This window comes from Epargyreus clarus, unplaced genomic scaffold (genome assembly GCF_041222505.1).
Source record: "Epargyreus clarus isolate Ecla_fem2 unplaced genomic scaffold, WU_Ecla_fem_2.2 ptg000012l, whole genome shotgun sequence".
Classification (NCBI taxonomy): Eukaryota; Metazoa; Arthropoda; class Insecta; order Lepidoptera; family Hesperiidae; genus Epargyreus; species Epargyreus clarus.
In genome coordinates, this window is record NW_027332220.1 from 8,855,420 (window position 1) to 8,878,824 (window position 23,405).

At 39.8% G+C, this 23,405-nt stretch overlaps 1 protein-coding gene and 1 non-coding gene across 2 annotated transcripts; both read right to left on the reverse strand.

Annotated features, from left to right (window-relative positions):
• Positions 1-692: 692 nt before the first annotated feature.
• LOC140746350 (armadillo repeat-containing protein 2) lies at positions 693-22,483 on the reverse strand. Its single transcript, XM_073078462.1, has 20 exons — positions 22,173-22,483; positions 21,732-21,848; positions 19,720-19,864; positions 19,064-19,193; positions 18,583-18,715; positions 18,404-18,505; positions 18,138-18,294; positions 17,698-17,905; positions 17,365-17,467; positions 17,109-17,281; positions 16,692-16,891; positions 7,034-7,202; positions 6,528-6,642; positions 6,270-6,319; positions 5,858-5,986; positions 5,400-5,553; positions 4,933-5,079; positions 4,167-4,403; positions 2,395-2,477; positions 693-1,252 (listed from the first exon to the last, which is right to left on the reverse strand). The coding sequence occupies exons 2-20, from the start codon at positions 21,838-21,840 to the stop codon at positions 938-940; spliced, it is 2,859 nt and encodes a 952-aa protein (XP_072934563.1). The 5' UTR covers positions 21,841-21,848; positions 22,173-22,483; the 3' UTR covers positions 693-937.
• Positions 3,109-3,180, reverse strand: TRNAW-CCA (transfer RNA tryptophan (anticodon CCA)). The gene has a single exon. It is a non-coding gene; the product is annotated as a tRNA-Trp (tRNA).
• Positions 22,484-23,405: the final 922 nt, after the last annotated feature.

Consider the following 23,405-nt stretch of genomic DNA (forward strand, 5'->3'; position numbering starts at 1 on the left):
TTCTGACTCGTGTGATTGCAGTCCTCGCCTGCGGCTCGGCCTGCAAACTCACACTTGTCAGAAAAAATTTTTTCGTCCTCGTATTGTAATGTACTATTTCAGATATGACTCAGTCTAATTAGTATTTACGGTTCACTGTTTGTAAGTGTTTAAAATTAAAAGTATTAACATTAATCACACGTGTTGGCATACTATACATAGGTATATTTAGATATTCTTATATGTATGTAGGTAATATAATTATAAAAAAATATATACTTTGCCTTCATTATTATTTTATTGTAATTAGCAATTGTTATTACACGTCACAAGATCGATAGGTACCTATAGTAATGCAATATAAACAATCACTACCACGTAATGATTAAATCATAACATTATTCTAACAGATATCAATCGTAACAAGTATCTATCGTCGTATACATACATTATTATGTGCCCAAGTGATATTACATAGGTATCATTATAATTCATGTTTCACTATCTCGTGATTTAGTACAAACATTTAATATAAAATCAGAAACTTTTATGGCAATCATATTTTTTTAATTAAATACACATAAGTACTGCTGATATTCATCCACCCAACTTTATGTATATTTTTCTAAAGCTATAACTTTTAACACCTTTTTCTGTTAAAAAGAAACGAAGTTAAGTTAAATATTTAGTCGATATTCACGTTACGTACGTTACGTAAACGTTAATTGTCCCATATATTGACAGTTTCTTGCTGTGAATATTGATATTGATGAATTTCAGCGATTGCAAATTGCGAACAGCGAATTGCGAATGTCAACTCTTAGAGCCTAGGCCGTATAGAACGTTAGTAGAAAATGTCTTCTCCCTTTTAACTAAGTTATAACTACGCGTATCAGTAGGTAGATCTAATAACTTTCAACAAAATTCTAAATAACGTCTCTTTTACGCAATACGCAAACTATTGATCAGTGCCCACTGAAGCGTCAGCCCGGGGCGGTTTCAGCTTCTCCAACAGGGGTATAGCTATCGCGACGAGTTCCTCCCAGGCCGCGAGCCGCCTGCAGGGCTCGCACTCGCACTCCTCGATCTCACCCTCCTCAAACCCGAGGTCCTCTCCAGAGCAGCCGGTCCCGTTGCCGTCCTCGTCGGAGGCTTGCTCAAGATGCAGTTCCTCTTCAATGCTATACGCTCTGACTGCTAACGGGGAGGAGTGCGAGTGTTGATAACCCTTCTTCGTGTCCAGGTTATTGTTGTTACCTAAATCGAATGTCACCTGTTGATAATTTTTGGTGTTATCAAATGTTATACAGTGAAACTTGGTTAAGTGGGACCTGGATAAGTGAGAAACCTCCATAACTGGAACTCATGCTGAGGTCCCAACACTTTGGCACTGAATTACCTCTGTTAGTGGGACGAGGTAAAACTCTATATCTGGGATTTGTTCTTTCGATTTATCATCATAGTTACCTCTATAACTGAGACAGCGAGTAAATTTTATATGCATAAACCTCTATAACTGAGATAACATTGTTTGTTTACTCATTCTTATTCTACCCACAAATTCCACACGTAATTCCAAGTACGTAAGTACAAATTTTGAGCTTCAATTACCTTCAGTTTTAGTTTCGCTTTACTATCATACAGATAACACGTTATTTTATTTAATGATCGCACCTGTATAACTGAAATAACCTGTATTCTCACCTCTATTAATGGAACCCTCTGTAAATGAGACAGATATTTATTTATACCTGTATATCTGAGACACTGGGTAAGTGGAATACCTCTATAAGTGAAACGACATTGCAGGTCCCTTGATGTCTCACTTAACCAGGTTTCACTGTATTTGAAAAGATCGTTATCATTGTCATTATAATTATGTAGAATGAAGTAATTGCAAAACTTTTATTATTGTATTTTTTTGTACCTATATACCCACTTAGTAGGTAGTTAATAAGTAAATTACCTCTTAAGTTTTTGGTATTATATGATTGAACTTACACGGACTATTTTGAAAATAGACAACTTTACGCAAAAATATAACGTTTAACAGGAAGTGTCTAATTTATTAAATCTCAAAATATGTACGGTTCTCATGAATGTAAATGCATGCATGCATCCATGTACTTAAATGATAAAACCATGCGCTGGCGTGAAAATTATGTCTAGCCAAGGAAAAACGTTCTTATATAGACTACTGTAGACTGAAGGTGATACAATCCATTGTGGTTTGACTCCGGAGGCACCATCGCAGTTCGTCCTCAGGGGCAGCAACGCATCTGTGGCTGACCTCAGCTAGTTCTGACTTATCTTATCTGGGGTTAATTACAGATACTAATCGCATAGCAGTTGCCACTTACCATCAGGTGGACTCCATGCTTGTTTGCTTATTCAATATTATTACATGATACTAACATGATGTTTAGATAATTCCGGATCGCTGGCGCGCCGGTCGCCGCAGCGCGTCATAGCGCACGCAGCGAAAACTGAATCGTCATCTGAAATGATCTTATTATCAATTATTATTATTATTAAAAAAATAAAGTATTATAAGTTATAATACCAAAAAACTATTTATAGCACTGCGTTCATCATTCCGGGGTTCCGCGTTCGATCCCCAGCCAAACTTAATAATAGATCTGAAAAATTGATTCAGATTTTTTTCTGGCTCTGGGCGTATTTTTGTGTCCACACTATATATTACGTGGGATCTATAAATATGATTTTTTTTTAATATTTAGAGGTATTTTAGTTAATTATTGCTTCCATCATCATTCAGTCATTAGCATTACCCAACATAAATATATAATTAAAAACTATAGGTATCTAATATCGAATACCTAGTACCTAATACAAAAGCTCCTTACATTTTCTATTAAATTTATTGGTTTGTCAAATTTACGTTTATCCTACTAGTCCATTTTCCTTAAATAATCGAAGTAACATATTATTATTCATTTGCGGAAATGAAAATATTGTATTCGCAATGTTTATAAATTTGTTTAATAATGGCTAAGTTTATAAAGAAATAATGGGTTAAATTTTCTTTTCTACACCAAAACATTGGAATTACCTATAAATTATTATAGATATTTTATAAAATATTTTTTCACATTAAAAAGAATATTTTGACCCCGACGTGATTTGAACACGCAACCTTCTGATCTGGAGTCAGACGCGCTACCGTTGCGCCACGGAGTCCTGTGAGTGTACGCTCAAAATATAATATTACATGTTTGTGCGTTACATTTACGTCACAAACTTAACAAGATTAGCAACTTTCTTTCTAATAACATTGGAATAACTGTAGAGTCGTGCCGGTCTATATAAATATTTTAAGCTTAATATTATATAGTGGACTAGACGGTGTTTCTGAAGTAGGTAATGGTATAGACTTATACTTAACTGGATTTTGTTCCTTTATTATTGCATACCTATACCTACGCAAAATAAATGATAATACTCCTTATCAAAGATGATAATACAGTATTGATAAATTTATTTGTTTATATTTATTTACAGAATCAGATTGAAAGGCGTGAGTAGTACTTAGTAGGTAGAGTATTTGAGTAAATATTTTTGTGGTTTAGGTACATAGTTAGTGGTTTCGTCAACAATTTAAGTAATATTACATACAAATAAGAATTTTATTTGTTGTTGTTGCGTTGTTTCATACGACTAAAAATAATGGGCATGTGATGGTACGGAAGCCTCCATGTGCGACTTCTATTCGTATTTGGCCAATTATTTATACACGTCAGTATTGGTAAATCGGTACTTATTATTTCGATTAAAATGCAAATCGTTTCGTGAATCTGTAAATGAAATTCTACTGCAACTTAGGTAGGTGTACCTATTACATTCAAAAGTTATGTGTAACCTACCTTTTTTTTTATTTTCGAGGGGGAAACCTTCAAAAGGTACTCGACGACGTGGGTGACGCCGGGCTATGTGGGATTTTTACCGCACTAAAACCCCTCTGGTGGCCGTCCTCAGCGCTTGTTGGAGAACTCCGGCATGCGACCACACATGCCGCCGTCATTCCCGGGGTTGCTCTCCGGACGGTTCGAGCTCTCACTCTTGCCGCCGGCAACACCGGAAGCCCCCTTTTAGTCGCCTCTTACGACAGGCAGGGGATACCGTAGTCCTATCTAGTCCCGGAACTATAGGGACAATGTGTAACCTACCTATGAACGCGGTGAGCGCGGCGGCGGCGTGGTGCGCGTGCGCGGCGGGCAGCGGGCGGTGCGCGTGCGCGTTCCACAGCGCGCGCGCCAGCAGCGCCGCGCAGCCCGCGTCGCGCGCCGCCGCCGCCGCCGCCAGCGCGCGCGCCGCCGCCGCGCCCGCCGCGCCCCCCGCGCCCGCGCCCGCTCCGCACACGTTCACCAGCACGCCCGCCGCCGCGCAACGGACGCTCGGCTCTTCTGCATTATGGAAGTTCAAATGTTTAGAGTGAAACAGGACGCCATAACATGCAACTATGCAACTCATATTAACATACCTAAATGCGAATAGTAGCGTTAAATATATGATGATTTTTGGCAACTCGAATCATATTGATTCGATTTGTCAAACATCGCTACATATCTTATACTCCTATTCGCATTTAAAATTTTACTATATCTCCTTTTAATTTAAACAAGCTCTAAACAGAGCGCCGACACACAACTGCTTCTCATTATAGTCACGTGACATGGTAGGTGGTCTCCAATTCCCAAAAGAAAAAATCAAAATTAATTTAAAAAATATATATAGATACCTATACCTTGAAATTTGGCCTCTCGGGAGGTCCGAGGTTCAAATCCCAGGCACGCATCTAAATGGTAAATAAAGTATACCAATACGCACTTGGACAGCGTTGTGGACTGTGGCCTAATCCTTCTCATTCTGAGAGGGAAGTAATGGGTTGACGACGACCTAAAGATACAATAATGAAAGCATTGTATTAGCTACCGTGTCGCTGGAAGGGCGGCAGCGCGTCGAGCGCGCCCTCGAGCACGGCGAGCTGCGCGGCGCGCGCGCTGCGCGTGAGGTTGCCGAGCGCGCGCACCGCCTCGCACCCCGCCGCGCCCGCACCGCCCCGCACCCAACGACACGTCGCTGTACAGATATGCTTTATTTTTATTTGATCTGCTTTCGGGGATATTAGGGAAATATTCGTGAAATATCTTATATTTACAACCTGCAACTATCGATCGGGTCCAATATCAGCGATGATCACTGATATCGTACCCGATCGATCGGATCATATAAAAAAATATCAAAATTGATCGAGCGGATGAAGAAAATAGAACAGCAAACTTTAATAATGGATTGTCAACTAATTACAATAGAATTATCTTTTTTAATTACATCCAAAACTTCTGTTTAACGTCTTAAAGATGATCTCTCACAACTTTATCGTTTTTTTATCAGTATACCTTTACAAACGCTGTCTAGAACTTCATCTAACGTGTCAGTTAACGGTGACTCCATGTAGAAAGTGACGTTGTTGAGGGTGGCCAGCGCCGCAGTGGCCAGCTCCTCGCGCCGCTCCAGCCATCCCCCTTGCTCGTCGTCTGCTGACTCTGGTATCTATGATTGTAAAACTAGGTATAGTCAGAAACATGAAATTTTAGAGCATTGATGTATAAATTACCTACCTAATCAATAAGTATACGATTTTTTAATGGACGTAGCAAACGAGCATGTTAGTGGCTACCCGAGATAAGCTTAGATTCTTACCAGACCGCGCTCAATGTTCATCGATAGTGCATTTTAAGGGATAGTTCTGTCAAAAATGAACATTATATTTTATTTTTATTTAGGAAGAGAGTGAAATCCCTTACACCTTCCTAAAACAACTCCCTTGTTTCACGTGCCGTGGTGTATAACTAACCTTCTGCGGCAACTTCTCAGCCAGCAGCAGGCAGGCGAGCAGCGCGGCGACGGCGCGGCCGGCGTGCAGCTGCGCCAGCGCGCGCCCCGCCGCCTCCGACAGGCACAGGTTCGCCACCACGCGCACCGTCTGACATTACATAGGTACCTACATTTAGTGCGCCGAATAATTTGCCGAATATTGATGAGTATAATTGTAAACATCACCCCTGATCGACGTATAATTCTTTTTACAACACTACGCCGAGAACAGACGAATATTAATGGCGAGTATCGTCTACACACGTATCACTACGTACATGCACGTATGATTATTCGTTTGCACTCGACATGGATCTAAAAATTGAATGATTTATAGCAATGGAATTGACATGAACATAAATTAAACTCTTAAATACTTATTAAATATTTACCTTTATGAGCACATCTTCATTAGAACCGTCCGAACCGCCGAGGTCAGTACCTATAAAATAAAAAAAAAATAAAGGACACTTTTTAGATGAATAATGAAGTGATCGTGATATATCTGTACCAATAAATATTGATTCGTATAAATATTTAGACGAAAAAATCTAAAATACCTTGCGAGTTTTCAAATACTTATTTGCTTATGCTTTGCTTGAAACAAAATACATTTTTTGTGATGTTTGAATGTACGAATTTGATCTCACCTATTAAATGCAAATCAGGATCTGCATCAATATCTCTAATGTCAGTGTCGTTCCGCTTCGTGTAGGATTCCAGGATAGTCAGTAGCACGTCCACGCCTCCATTCTCCTTATATATCTAAAAATATTATAATGGATTGTTACTTATTATTATTATATCGTGTCATGCCATGTGCAGTCATATCGTGTTGTATCGTGTAGCATCGTATCGTATTATATCACATCATATTTAACGCTTCTCTAGCATATTCGATTCCGTTGTAATTATTACAATATTTTCTCTCTCATTTGCGTCTATAGAAATTGTACTTAAAAAACTTACGAGTGTCCTCGCGCGATGATTGGTTAATTTTATCATGCCGTGTGGTATGATGACGAATCGCATTGTATCGTATCGTATTTTTATCATAATTTACGCACTGACATAGCCTTTTGTTTTTTCCGTAACAAACAATACTTTTTATATCTCTCAAGACGTGTCTAAAATATGTTCCCTTCGAACCACTTACGTGCGTCCTGGCGCGATGATCCGCGGCGGCCATGTTGCCGAGCGTGTATGCGAGACGCACGGCGAGCGGCGCGCGCGCGGCGCACGCGGCCAGCGCCCGCAGCAGCGCGCGCGCCGCCGCCGCGCTGCCGCACAGCCACGCGCAGCACACCGCCTCCGCCGACACCACGCTGCAACCGTTAGCAATAAGATTAATCAATGTAATGTTTTACCTACCAAGTATCGACATTTGACAATAACTTCATTCTTACCAATGATATAATATCATTGATTCTCACTAGAACTTTATTAAAGCAACCATCAATTGATACGCAAAATTAAGGTAGATTTAGGATTAATAATTCTGTTGTCTATACTTCTATACTATTATACTAATATTATATGTAGAAAAACTTTGTTTGTTTGTTTGATTGTAATGAATAGGCTCAAAAACTACTGGACCGATTTTAAAAAATCTTTCACCATTCGAAAGCTACATTATCCACGAGTAACATAGGCTATATTTTATATGAAATATATTTGATAAATAGATTTTGAGACGGTACAAAGTTTGCCGGGTCAGCTAGTTATATTATAAAGCAGATATGACAAATGTACAGTTCGCCTGATATTAAGCGTTCACTGCCGTCTATGCATATTACCAAATCCACAATCGACATATTAGGTATATTTATTTATTTATTTAAAATTTTTATTGCATCACCTCTAAAAAGAAATGCACAAAAGGGCAAACATAATGCCTGATGGCATTTTCTACCAGTCAACCCTGGGTGGATGAGGAGAATTTGCAGCAGGTGTTATGCTAAAGTAACAAAGAGCGATAGACAATAATAGAAACAGCAGATATATCAATATATATTAAAAATAAAGAAATATACATATTTTAACAATAAAATAAATATATATTGTAATATACCTATATACAGATACACATAAATAAACTAATACATACTATTTATCATATATATAAATATATATAACTAAATAAACACAGGTAGTAACAAAAGTCGTTTAAGAATTAGATGAGGAGTTCAGATAATGTTCTCGGACAAGCTTTTTGAACACAGCTTTACTGGGGGCTTTGCGGATATGCACGGGCAAGGCGTTCCAAAGTAGTACCGCCTGAACAGAAAATGAGAAATGAAAAAAACCGCTAGAATGCAGTGGAATATCGGCTCTTAAATTATCTAGAATTACGCCTCTGACGAATAGAAAGCCACTTGAGTTGGCTGCGAAACTGAGAGATGTGATCATATTTACGAAGGCCAAATATGAACCTGATAGAATTGTTGAGAAGGCGTTCTAGTTTATTGAAAAGAGCTTCGGTCAGATCTGAGTAGCACACATCTGCATAATCGATGATAGGCAAAATTAGGGTATTCACTAACATTAGTTTGGTCTTAATGGGAAGGAAGTGCTTTAGGCGATATAAAGATCGCAAGGTAGCATTGACCTTACGAGACACTTCTGTAACCTGCGTACTCCAACTGAAGGAGCTGTCAATATACAGGCCAAGATTCCTCACCGACTCCGAAATTGGAATTTGCGTACCGTCATAAATGACTGCAGGTAAAGAATTCCGGTCGATCCTAGCCAGCAGTCTAGAGCTTCCAATGACGATAGCTTGACATTTGGCAGGGTTGACAGGTACCCCATAGCGCATTGACCAACTCCGGAGGGCACTCAAATTATCGTTTATCTTAGCTATTGCACTGTGGAGATTATCAACATCGGCTTGAGCGTATAGTTGCAAATCATCAGCATACAGATGATACGAACAGTTGATAAAAGGAGTGATGGAGTCAATAAATAAAGAAAATAATAAAGGAGAGAGAATACCGCCTTGCGGGACGCCAGCATCTAAATAAGCCCAGTCCGAGGAGGCATTACCCATACAGATGGACTGCTGGCGCCCGCGAAGATATGAAGAGAACCAATTCAGGGCAGAGGGCGAGAACTGTAAGTGAGTAAGAATAGCGAGGAGAATATCATGGTCGACTGTGTTAAAAGCGTTAGAAAAGTCAACAAGCGCCATCACCGTCAGTTTACGATCGTCCATCCCTTTTCTGACGTCGTCACACACTCTGACTAAAGCGGTGGAGGTGCTGTGACCGGAGCGGAACCCAGACTGATATATACTCAGCAGGTTATATTTCGATATATGAATAGAGACTTGCTTATGTACACAGGCTTCCAGAAGTTTAGAGAGGAACGGGAGAATAGATATAGGCCGAAAATGGTTAGGGAGCGTAGGATGGGATACTTTAGGAAGTGGACGATCAAAGGCTTTCTTCCAGATAGAGGGATACTGACCAGAGGACAAGGAAAAATTAATGATATGGGTAATAGCTGGAAGAAAGTTATCAATTACGTTGGAAATCATAGTCCTACTCACTTCATCACATCCTACAGCCCTGGATTGGATACTGAGGACAACCTTTTTAACCTCTTCCTGATTAATAGGAGAGAATTTAAAGGCAGGGACAAAAGAAGATTGCATAGAAGCAATGGAAGCAATAGTGTGGGAACGGATTGTATTGTTCATAGGAACCGTGGAAGTAAAATGACGATTTAAGTCATCCAAAGAGAGAGAGGAACAGCAATCCGACGAAGAGGGTTTACCCACACCGAGTGACCTCAGAAATTTCCACATACCAGCGGCTGACGAGAGAGAAATATTAGAGTGGATATATCGGCGTTTAGCTATTCGTACCATCTGATTGCATCGATTACGCACAGCTTTAAATGCTACCCAATTGGTTTCAGTGCGCTCCTTCTTATATTTGCGAAAAGCACGATCTCGTCTGGCCATTGCTACGCGAATGTCGTTAGTGAACCAGGGAGCAGGAGGACGCCTCAATTTCACCTCATGCAACGGAGCGTGAGCGTCATAAAGTGAAAGAATGGTGTTGTTAAGGAAAAGGACTTTATCATCCACCGTTGACGCATCAGTTAAAGGGGAAAAATTGATCAAAGAGGCATCTCTCTTGAGCTTGCCCACATCCATTCTTGCGAAATTTCGCAATTGCAATACGGCAGGAATTTGTTTGGGAGACTTAATTTTATAAGATGTGTAGACAAGATCATGCCGGGAAAAGCCAGGGGCAGAAAGTTGACCATAAGACACAATGCACTCCGGAGACGCGACTATGATAAGATCAATCCATGAGTCATCAGTGTTGATATTATGATGAGTTGCTGATAAGGCAAGAATTGAGAAATTAACCGACTCAATTAAGGATTTAAGTCTTAGGGAACGAGGAGTGCACTTAGACATGTCAGTATTAAAGTCTCCCATTATTAAGCAGTGTGTGTGCTCAGATCCCAGGGTCTCTAAAACTGACTCTAGATTGTCAGAAAAATCGATGGATGGAGGACAGTATACTACGCCCAGAATCGCCATAGTGCCCATGACATCTAGTTCTATGAACAGATACTCAGGTGAAGCAGTGTAACAAGACGGCGAAGAGGCAATAATTTTGTACTTAAAAGAGGATCTTAAATAAATCGCTACACCGCCACCCCCTTTCTCTGTGCGGTCATTGCGAATCAGCACAAAACCCGGAAGTGAAAATGTGGTTGAGTGTAAGGAGGGTTTTAGCCAGGTTTCCGAAATCAAAATGGCATGTAAATTATTTACGTTGAAAGCAGCCTCAAGTTCGGAATAATAACTCGGAATACTCTGTGCATTAATATGGCATACATTTAAATAGTTTTGTTGGGAAGAAAACACTCTAGTTAAATTACAGTTTAAACTAACGTCCGAAGAACTAGAACAAGTATCAAAAGTGTCCGAGGAATCACTGAGTGACTGATAATTATCTTCATCGAATTCATCAACTCCTGACATAATAATATAAAGTGATAGATTACAATAAAATATTTTATAAAATTATAGAATTAAATCAAAACAAACTAAAAACTAAATAAAAAAAGCTAAATTTTATAATCTAAATTAACTAAAAAATTCAAGTCAAATAAACCAACACCAAACCCACAGTTGACTGTTTACATCAGATGTTTTAGAATATTTTGAAGTTAAATAACGTTTCAGGTAAATTACATAAAAATGACAAATAAAGATAATTACAATATTACGATAACAAGTAATAAGAACAGTCAATAGACAATAAGAGATTAAAAAAAAACATATGAATATATAACAGGCTGTGCTAAAGAGTATAGCAAACCTGTGCTAAGGTTAAAACTATAATAAAATTGTCTATGACAATAGTATAGCAAATGGAAGTCTTTGATTAATTAAGTAGACATACCTAATTATCGCATTAATATTGTCACAAGTAATAATAGTTAAATAAAAAAAAAGAACAATAATATTATAAATGTACAATACAATTATGTAAAAACAAAACAACTTTTAAATTGCCTTATGATAAAAAAAAAAAGAACAGAAGTTAAAACGGATCGCAAATTACAAATATGGACAGGTGACAACAGTGACGTATGACAGATGACATGCAAAGGCAAGCAAGCAAGATGGGACTTCATACCCACCGGTCTCTCATATGCCGCGTCTGCGTTTGCAATATGGGGGTGGGTAGGGATTATTCGGGTCTCGAGGGTACCCTCTTTGCCCGGGCAAATTCTCAAGGGGGTGAATACCCCCCGGATTTTAATATTCTTTCATAATAATATAATATTACACAGGTCAACAAAAAATATCTTTTTGTTTGTTGCCCTGGATATCTCTTTGGATTTATTTACTTTCAAACTTACAAAATTCGAATATATTTATAAAATTGCTGAAATGGCTCTTGTTTTTTTTTAATTTGGCATTTTTTGTATTTTAATTATGTTTCCTCTGAAATCGATATTCCAGGTCATCCAAATTATAATATCATAAAAGTTGTGTTTTCATAAATGTTAATAGTTATTCTTATGCAGTACAGAGGTTGCTACATAAACGTCACGTGACTCCCCCTCCCCTCATTTCGCGTAAATACCGTCGAAATCAGTGTTTTCTTAAGGTTAAAAGATGCACAACGCGCTTTTGGGTAAGTTGCTAATACTTGATTTATTAAACATTTCCATATTGTGTTTTTGTATTGTTTGTTTATGTTTCCGTGTAGTAAAGTACTTTTTTATTTTGGTTGATATAATATTAATGTTTATGTTGTTCTAGAAATATGAATACTACGCGAAGAAAATGCAAATATAGCCCAGACGTTTTTTGTTACATTTGTGATGTTTAAATAACAATAAAACAGACGCGAAATATTACAGACTGTATCAAAGAGGTACATACAGAATATTTTGGTTTACATATTGAAAAACAAGATAAGTCGTGGGTTCCTCATAAAGTTTGTCAGTCTTATGTTGAGTCGTTACGTTTGCGGAAAAAAGGAGAACGCCGCGGACTAGAATTTGGTATTCCAATGATCTGGATGAAGCCGAAAAATCATTTTGATGATTGTTACTATTGCGTAGCGGATGTTAAAGGTTGTTTAGGTAGTAATAAAGCAACAAACTACGAAGAAATAGTACAGAAAATGTTGAGGAGCTTTAAGAATTAAGGAGCACACGCGAGTATAAAATTGCTATCTCCACAGTCATTTAGAGATAGATTTCCTGAGAATCTGAGAGATTATAGTGAAGAACAGGGATAGCGCTTCCACCAAGACCTTAAAGTTATGGAGGAGAGGTATAAGTGAAGATGGAATAGCCATATGATGGCAGATTACTGCTGGTCTTTAAAAAGAGATTGTCCTGAAAAAGGTCATAAAAGACAAGCATATAAAATATATTTTTCAGAGATTTAACATAAATATACATATGTTTTTTTGTTATTTGTCACTTGATTTTACCTTAATTGAATATTAAAACTTGATAATTTATAAGAATATTTAATAAAAAAAGATTTTTACTATTATACTTGTTTTTGTTCTTATACTGACTGCCTTTTTTGTATAATATAATATTGATGAATTAAAAAAAAACTAGAGCCAATATTCAAAAACTGTTTTTAGTTTCTTAAATTAATAACATAAAAGTATTCAAAACCACTCTCACTTCAAGGGCAACAAAACCACTGTTGACCAGTGTTATTAATAATATTATAATATAATGAGACAACATTAAAATTATACCAACCCCGCTGTTTAGCGGGGGGTACAGGACTCGGTCAAATTACCAGGCTGGCAGTCCCCCTCCTGATGGCCGGAGGGAGAAACCAACCCTGGGAGCTCCCGCGGAAGCGGCCGCCCCTCAGGTGGTCGATCGTGAAGGGGCGCGAACCCCTTAAGGTGGGAGTGTGGTCCGGCCTCAGCCCGCTCGTACTTCGAGCGAGCGAGGCGGACCACAAACTCCTCCACGGACTGCATTTTAAGGTCGCGCTCCAACACGTCGTTCCTGACGTAGCGACCAGCCCCCACGATCACTCGCAAGGCCAGGTTCTGCTGCGCTTGGAGACGCTGCCGGTTCGACCTAGAGACCAACGCATACCATGCCGGCGCCGCGTAGGTGAGTCGGGAACGAATGTAGGTCTTGTAGATACCTAGTTTCGTTCGTAACGGTAACCTGGATGTAAGCACCGGTCGGAGCATCGCTCGGGCCACTCGGGCCTGGTGGATCGAGTGCTCCACCTGCGGGGTCATACGCAACGAGCGATCGATGCTACATCCTAGGTATTTAACATGGGTCTGCCAAGCTACCTCCGTTCCCCGGAGACGTAGCGGCGACGGCATAATACGCTTGCGGCTGAAAAGTATTGCGACTGTCTTACCGACATTGACAGCCATGCGCCACTTATCCAGCCACATAGGTAGTAGGTCGAGCAGGCGCTGCATCCTAGCGGCAGCTAGTTCAGCTCGGCGGGATGACGCGAAGTACGCACTGTCGTCTGCGAACAACGCGAGCATAACGTCTCGTTCCCACTCCTCCAGGTGACCGCGAAGGGTGGGAACGTCGTTGGTGTATAGCGAGTAGAGCCACGGCGAGAGGCAGCTTCCCTGCGGCACCCCCGCACATATGGGCCTAGGGTCTGAGGCGACGTCCTCGACCGAAATATAGAACTGCCGCTCACTTAGAAACGATGCTATCAACCGTGTCAGCCCCGCCGGGGCAGGTGTATCCATCATTTTGCACACGAGCCCACTGTGCCATACACGGTCGAACGCCTTCTCTATATCAAGAAAGACGCCGACGGTGTGACGGCCGTAATTAAGCTCGGATGCCAAATGATGGATAACCCGCGTGAGCTGTAGCGTTGTAGAGTGGCCAGCGCGGAATCCGAACTGCTCGTCCCTTATATTAAGGAACGGGCGCAGTCGTTTCAACGCCAGCCTCTCAAACAGCTTGGCTGTGGTTGACAGCAGGGTTATGGGGCGGTAGCTACCCGGGAGACGGCGGTCTTTCCCCGGTTTCGGGAGGACGATTACCTTCCCTAGTTTCCAGATGGTCGGAAAATGGCCGGTGCGGAGAATGCCGTTGTAGACCCGGGTCAGAGCGACCAGGGCCCCTCGGGACAACATACCAAGCGCCATGTTGGGGATTCCGTCGTGGCCTGGAGCCTTACGCCTGGGTAGGCGTGAGGCCGCCTTCCTTACCTCTGTAGGAGAGATAAACTCAATCCCTTCGAGTGCCGGTGTCGGACGCCTAAGGAAATCCCTTACTCTACCTTCTACCTGCTCATGGTGCGCGGAGACGTACGGTGCGGGTGGGTGCGGTGAGAATTGCACTTGCATGTACTCCGCAAGCACCTCCGCGCGGTCCTTTGCTGCGTGGACCCGTCGCCCCTCGCCATCTAGGAGGGGGGTGACGGGGACCTTAGCTCGAGTCAGCTGTCTGTTCAAATGATGAAGTGACGTCTGCGTCTCGCTCGCCTGGTCGATCCTCATCTCCCAGGCGGCACCTCGCAACTCCACCATCTCAACAGACAGCCGCTCGGCCAACGCATTGAGGTCACGCTTGACCCGGGGGCATCGGGTGCGCGCCCAGAGCTCACGCAGTCTACGCTTTTTAGCGAGGGCCTCGCTCAGACGAGCTGGGAGAGGTGTTGAATAGCGACCCGCCTCCACAGGAATCAGGGTGGTCGAGGCCGCCAGGGCATTCTGTATAGAGGTTTGTAATACCTCGGTGGCGGCCTCGATCCCCTTGGGTGAGGAGAGTGGGCCGCTGAATTTAAGTGATGGTAATTCGTTTTTAAATTTCTCCCATGCAAAGGCAGGCTGTTCTGTAATTTTGACAATTACTTTGACATGAAATTATAATATTGTTGTTTTGAACTTTAGATTGACTAATAATAATACAAATATGACGGTAAATGGAATTGCAACTTTTAGACTACACCCACAGAGTGAAAATATAAAAAAAGTAAGTTGTTTATGTGCTACAAGAGACAAACTCACTTCCTAGGGGCCGCACGTCTACTTCGCTTGAGGTCATCTCCTGACATACCGGCAAGAGGCAATTTACGCCGGGCATCCTGGACGCGATTTGATGTCTGCAAGGGGGCACGACCACCTGCCTTTTCACTCCCAGAACCCCCAGACCTTGATTCTGTAGTCGGAGAAGTGTCAGTTAATCGAAACTTGGAAATTAGTGAATGCAGTTCTTCGTCCGTGGCAATCCTCTCCCGACCACCGCCAGGAACTTTAATATGGATTATTCCATCAAGCAACCAAACATTCCTTATGCCAAAATGCTTCCGGGCCCTCGTATGAATTGAATGTCTGATGCGGGTTAAAAATTCTGACATGGTGAAATTGGTTCCCTTGAGCTTACTCTTGGACTTCCACACTTCAGATTTGGAGTGATGGTCTCGAAAATGCACCAAGACAGCACGAACACGGTCACTACCCGGAACTCCCAGCCGATGACACCGCTTTAGAGAAGTTTCAGAAATATGAGGAAGACCTAATTTGTCATGGAAAATTTTTAAAACTTCACACTGGACATCCAGCTCTTGGTCTTCAGGAATTCCTTTGACAAGCAACACTTTCTGACGCTGCCTCATGTCCATAGCATCCACTACTCTGGTGCAGTCCATAACCTGCTGACGGAGCATACTCAGCATGTTTCCAACAAGGTCCTTGAATGCTTGGAAATCCTGTGCAAGTTGTACCACCGTTGGATTAGTTGGAGTAGTAGCAGCTTTAAGCCGATCTTCAAAATCTGCCATTCTTCTGTTCCAATTTAATTCCAATTCAGTGACATTTGCCATTTTTATGTATGCCAATAGTGCAAGCTAATTGGGAATAAATTGCAATATGTGACAAATGTGTGACAAATACACAATATGTAGTGATATGTGGTGGCTGAGGGATGGTGCAGGTAAAACTACTTTAGTAATTAACTAAATTAGGCATTTATTATGCTAAAATGACTTTGCCCTAACAATTAATCAAAATAAAACTTTAGAAAATATTTATGATTATTTAAACCAAATAAATTTAATTAAATATTGCAGAGAAAAATAACAGCTGTTTGTAGTTTGACACCTACCCTCAGAAGAAAAAACATATGTCATATACATATGTCATACATATGTATATATGTCTGTTTCCAGCGCAATCCCACCGGCAATGTTGCTCGACGCGTCTATCACCTGGTACCTACACCGTATAATTATGTAGCTTGGTCCGATCTTTGCCGGAATCGAGATCTGCCTTGTGCGAGACTTTATTTATATCCAAAGTTACCTTAAACACCTCGCGACGTTAGTAAGCACGTCTCGGTCGGTGTGTATTTGCAGCGCGGCGACGAGTTCGGCGAGAGCGCCGCTGGTGGCAAATGCGCTGACGCAGTCTTGCCCGCCGCCGGCGAGGTTGCGCAGCGCGCCCGTCACCTGGTACAGCGCGTGAGTCGCCTGATCCGACACTTGACGGGGATGATCTGCCTTCTGTAAGATTATCAGGCATATTTTTTTCATTATAGGGCAACGATCTCTTAATATAACTAGGGAAGATTTAGAGCATACTCCACCACGTTGATGAATGCAGATTGGTGAAGAAACATGGTGAATGGTCCAAATTTAACTATGACTTCACAATAGTGTGATTAAAAGCAAATAAACTATAAGAATTTGAAGAGTATTTCATATGTGAATTCAACTTTACCGCATTGTTTAGTATCTTGAGATGCAAAGCGGCGAGATGCAGCGCCCCGGCGCGGTGTGCGAGCGCGCACAGCTGCGGCTCCAGCGCCAGGAACCGCAGCGCGCCCGCCGCGTACACGCAGCACTCGCTCTCGGACACCGGGTCCGCACGACCACAACCCTCTACCACCAACTCTGAAAATGTCATCTTCATAAGCCAACAAGCTTTTGTTTTAAATCAATAACATGTACTTTAAATATTTTAACTGTATTATTACCGAGCAGATTGCTATTTTTGAAAAAGTGGTCGTTCTTGTCATTCCTCGCAATTTTAAATACTAGCTTAAATGCAGCGGCTAGGTGAGAGCCAGTGACACGCATCTGAAACAGAAATGAAGCAATCGTAAATCAAACTTCAGTTAGAATAGATTTGACCCTTCTTTGAAAGGAACCTTTGTAAATCGATTAGAATGATATACCTAAGTAGATCATAAAAATGTTAAATTCTGTAACAGCAATTATTAAGTAAAAAGAACAATTATTATTACCGTACTTACAAGAAATAGATAAACTTAATCTTTGAATTTAATACGTCCTAGTAAAGTACGTACAGTGAGCATAGCCCGAGCAATGGCCACAAGGACTTGTTCGTCTTCATTGTCGATGTGAGTATACAGTGCACGAAGAACGTAGTCTCGAAGACTGGTAGCGGGCTGATTCTTCTCTATTATACTCTGGACCACCTCCATCAGTGCAAGAGTACGATCAATGTTGCATCCACGCTGCGACAATGCTTCGGCAAGTTCCAATAAACTCATGCTGCAAAATTGTAAAATTTTCAAAGTGTTGAACCACCAAATTCAAAAAAATTATAAACCAAAAATCATGTCTTTTTGATGCATTGAGCTAAGTATAAAGTTTCAACTTTGACTTCAAAAGATTCAGCTGTCTATCTTCTAAAATTAACCATCGTTATTACCAGTAAAATAATACTGGGTTAAATTATAACACGAAAATTGGCAGTAGAATGTCCAAAATGCTTGATTCTTACTTTTCGTAATTATCGTGCAATGTAGTCGGTAGTTGCACGGCGAGGTGTTTGACAGCAACGTCGCCGAGCGGCCCGACCATGGAGGCGCCACTGTCGTATGACAACGACTTGCCGACCGCAAACTGCTTCCTTCTACTGCCTGACTCCATGCACAAAGCTAAGAAAAATAATAGTTATACTTAATGCAAATACACTTTGAAAGCATAATTTATAAATATCCAGTTAGTAAGTAGTAAGAGATTACACAGATTTTAACAGTTACTAACATTTTGCTGCATATTCCTTGAATGTGTCTTCTTCGCCGTTGTCGACTGCTAGTGGACGAGTTATGGAAATGGTTTGAGCGAGTCCTTCGTTCGTGTTAGCAACTATAGAAACAGATAACAATATTTAAATAGGAAGAAACAATTGATAGTTTTATTCACTGAAGTAAGCAATCCCTTGCCTCCATCGGCGACTTGTCCCGTTGTGTTACGTCTGTGGAGAGGTTTGCTTCTACCGCTGAGGTGAGGTAGCTTGGGGAAGCCGCCCCAGCCATCACCAGAGCGTTCGATGCTTGGACGCGATTGATTGCGCACCTGATTAGTAATTTAAGACAAGTTAAATAAACAATATGTTCAAAGATCGCATCACCTAAATTATCATAATATGTTTTTTTTTATCACAAAGCGATCAAATTTGCACGTGTCCATTCTTTCCACGACACGGTCACATGACTCACATGGGTTGCGTGGGTTGTGGTTGTGATAACACCGCAAGGACGATAACTTATTAGGCTAATTAACAATATCATACGATTTTACTGAAAAACTGGGTTAAGTAACATTATTGAAATAGTTAAACCATTTACTCACATATGATTTAACATAAGTAACATGCATGCTTGTGCATTAAGATAATGAGATTTATTGCGATAGACTACTCACTCCATATTTCTTTCGGGCGTTGATCTGCGACTCGGCGAGCAGTAATTCATTGATGACATGATCATCGGGGTTAGTCAGATCGGGTTCCGTGAGATCCTCACCTGTCTCCGATAGGGTGAGGTTCTTTAAGCTGTAAAAGGATAGAAAACGGAATATATAGGTAATTAAATAAATGCATTTGATAAAGATACCTATTGATGACGATTCATAAAAATAGAAATAAATAATTATGTGTAGTGGTGCTGTCGTTGTTCCACACACTGACTGTATTCAATTTCTCTCCTGGGTATTGGAAGCATGCTTAATAATTTGGCCACTAGCTATCGTCTAAACATCTCACTAACTCATCCGAATTGGCTTGGCTGTTTAGATCGTTTAAGACCTGTATAGGTCTGTCTAGATCTGTATAGGTCATACTATCATATATAAGAAAGCGCGCCTAATATTTAGCAATTAACGGATAACCAAGTTTATCTATTTAGATCGATTAAGATCTGTATGGGTACTATCTTACGAGTGTTAAGATAAATAAAGATATTTCAATAATGTTACATCTATATGGAAGCGCATCTAATACATAGCAATTAACAGTCATCCAAATATCTTATTGTCAAAAATTATTTTGACAATAAGATACTTTCTAACCCGCAACTTACTCGAAAGCGCTGGGCGGTCGCGCGTCCCGCTTGCGCGCGCGCTCCGTGAACAGCGTGCGCTGCGGCTCCCGCGGCGTGAACGGCCGGCGCGTGCGCAGCGGCCGCAGCTCGCCCGCCGCCGCGCCGCCACTGCTCGTGTTCATTTCTGTTATAACATATAACAACCATAGATTAGTAAAGATTACTCACTCCTAACAAGAAAATGTACCCAGTTTTGAGAATTGAAATAATTCCGTAAAAACGTTTTGCCACGTCTCCGTGCTAAAATGTCCCTAAAATATATGAAATAATTATTTATTTATCACGTAAATTACGTAATTATTTCGTAAATTAATTATTTATTCGTAAATTTTCTCTAAAAATGCTTTTATTTGTCAAGGATTCGAAAAAACAACTTACTAAAATAAGCCATTTGTGGCTTCATTCAATTTCAAGGCGGCGAAGTATCTTTACTAATCTATGATAACAACATTATTTTATATATAATAAGAAAACATAATAAAGGACGACCGTAACGTCCTTTTACGATGTCGGTAAAAAAACCGTGAGTACTTTAAAAACTAAAATCTAAAATATAGCAGAAATATCGCGCTCAAAACTAATAAAAACACTCAAAAGTAAAACAATAAAATATTTTTATGTTTCAGCTTCAGACGATTGACGTGGTCGTATACAATTTGGCCTAAACCTATTTAGAAGTCGTAATGCATACACCTACTTATTAGTAGAATGTTCGTAGATGTCCAAAACCACCGATTATGTACTTACCTATTGATTTCTTTTTATATTCAAGGCTCTAAGAAGAGTGGTTTGCAGCCAAAACATAGACAGTGATTGATTTATGTTAATACTTATACTTCGTGCTTTAAGTAATTTAATAACGTTTCCAAGCTCCTAAAAGAGTTATCTCAAATAATACTGTACCTACTACCAATTATTACGAAGATGCGTAATAAAACATAAAACAAAAAAGTGATATCTACGCAACCATTATCCCGGTAACCAATAACCATGGCAACCATGTATCCACAAGTGATAATTATTTAACCAAACATGCATGAAATTAAAAGAATAATTTTCTAAAGACTAAAGACATTTTATTTCCTTTTATTTTAACTATAAAGGTACATTAGCTTAGTGCTTAGACTGAAATGTACCATTTTGCATTTCGTATTTCTGTCTTATAGCAAGAGTTACAAATATACACAAGGACACGGGTTTAATGTACTACAAGTAAGTAGTAGTATGTGTGTATTATGTACTCTTGCTTTAGTTAGAATTTAGAACTTTTCATAGATATTTAGTGAACCCTTTTTGTAAGTACCCACCTATTTTAAGTATCAATATATTTAATAGTTTTTATTTAATTTTGTATAATAATAATTTATAGGTGAGCTTTAGTGTCAAATGATTGAAAGAATATTGAGAAATAATAACTTTGGTTCAATTTCGGCCGCTGACCCAAGACTAGTTAAATAAATCAAGCAACACAAAAATGTAAGTCCTCCCGTAAGCTATATGGTTATAAAGAAATATAAAACGGCGGCACTTGCGTGACTTGGCGTTATTTACTCCGTTGTACATTATAACACACCGCCGCCGCGACGCCTGGCAGGTTGAGGTGTGCAAAATTACGATCCTGCGACACTACGACAACGTACCTACTTCTTTATACATGAATATTAATCAGATGACTTCAAGAAATTAGTTATACTCGTAAATCCACTTTCATCTTACATTACAGATATATTTCCTACCTAATTTCTATCTCATAAAAAGATACTTCAAAAGTTTCACTTTTATTATAGGAACCTACCTAGAAAGTTTTCGTGGAAACACATACCTATTAATGTAATTTGTATTATTCAAAGATAGTTTTGCTAGATGAAGAGGAGTATTCGGTTATCTGATGAAAAACTAAACTAAAGGACTACTGGTCAGTCCGGGCTTTGAAATAGGTTTTGGATACGACATTTTTACGTTTTAGGTTTAGGAATAAAATATGTGATTACCTGCACAGATGGCGGCGCGCGCTTCGCTGATGATTTCAGCTGAAGTCTTGCGTCGCGGCGGCGCGTAGAATGGGGCGCCGGCGCCACGTCTTGCCCCTCTCTCACTCATTCTTGAAGCTGTAATGATTACCACTTCTTACCGATACCTCATTAAAAACAAGCACCGGATAATTCAATCGGGATGTTGGTTGACCAAAAGCTAAAACATATACCGAAGATATTTAATGATAGATCAAATTTGAGAAGAAAAATACCACTGATTTAATTCTATTTATAGCTCATTATGATTGTCAAGTATATAATGATACAATATAATAATATCCTGGACAATATAGTAACTTTTTCGACAATCATCCATTTAATACGAACAAAACAAGTAAACTTGACAGAATAAATAAAAAAATCTAGTCGTCTACTTAACTTGTAGAATCTAAAACTTACCTAGCAAATGTTCAGGATTTATTTTATTCAACTGAAGTATATGATAGTTTACAATTCTAATAAAATACCATAAAACCAAATAACAAATACCTGACTACCTACAATGTTTCGATTAAAAACAGATTCCATGAAGTGAAAAGCATAATTTTTGACGTACAATACACAACCCATTACATTATAATCGATTCAAGTTAAATTAAAAAACCGAAATTCAAAAATATTAAATTAATAACAAGAAAATTTTGATATTAAGAAACAAATTGCTACACTTTCGTAGCAAGCTCTCGTAGCGCGAATCAGAGCGGGCGGAATGCTACGAGGGGCGGGCGCTACTGGCTTACTATGAACGTGTAGGCATTGTTTTCCTCGTGAAGCATTTATTGGGACAATGACAATTTAATTGCTTTAGATAATGCGCCTAAAGTTTAGTTACTAAATTGATGTGCACTGTTGATACTGTCATATTTATTTGTAAGAAATACATTGTAAATTAGTATATTCTTAAACGGCTGTATTTGATGTAACGGAAGTAGCACACGTGCTTACGTGAAAGTAGTCACTTAATGGCGGAGGGCATTCAACCAACTATAAGTAGAACAAACATTTTATGAAGGCGGTTAAGGAGGTACCTCTGAGGACTAAATTTGAATTTCTTACATGCAGCAAAATGATGATTAAGTGATGTGTTTACATAATTACCTATGATTTGTGTTCCCTTGTCACTAGTAATGTTGATGTTTTGAAAAAGTTACAGTACCTATAATACCTAATAACGTAATTGATACGTTATCAACGACCTTGGTTTAAGTTGAGCGATGCATGAAGATATACCTATAGCTCACATAATTTTGGTAGGGTAGAGAATATTGAACAGCTACGAAACTCAATATGAAAAATCGACTATTAATCCATACAGCAGTGGGTTATATTTATGCTATTACTACGAAATCTAGCAATCATCAGTAATATCATTGAATTAAACGAAATGGTTTGATCGACTAACTGTATGTGGAAATAATCAGGTCGTTCAGAAAATTACAGAGTTATTGGCCTGTCCATGTACTATAGCTATATTCTACTATAGAAATAAAAATGAAAATGGTTGGAATAGCTAAATGCGAATACCGTTACAATCGCATCGTCAGCGCTTATTGCAATCGATCCGGCACTCAAGGTGTGGCATCTGTCGCCGTGGATACCGGAGACAAACATTCGCGAAACAGTGTTAAACGG

Bases quoted from the DNA above. Each gene is read 5' to 3' on its own strand.
- LOC140746350 (XM_073078462.1), bottom strand. From the start codon at position 21,840: ATGAGTGAGAGAGGGGCAAGACGTGGCGCCGGCGCCCCATTCTACGCG. The intron at 18,716-19,063 runs GTGAGTAGTCTA...ATTACTAATCAG, and splicing joins ACGCCCGAAAGAAATATGGA to GTGCGCAATCAATCGCGTCC. The intron at 16,892-17,108 runs GTAAAGTTGAAT...ATAATCTTACAG, and splicing joins TCAAGATACTAAACAATGCG to AAGGCAGATCATCCCCGTCA.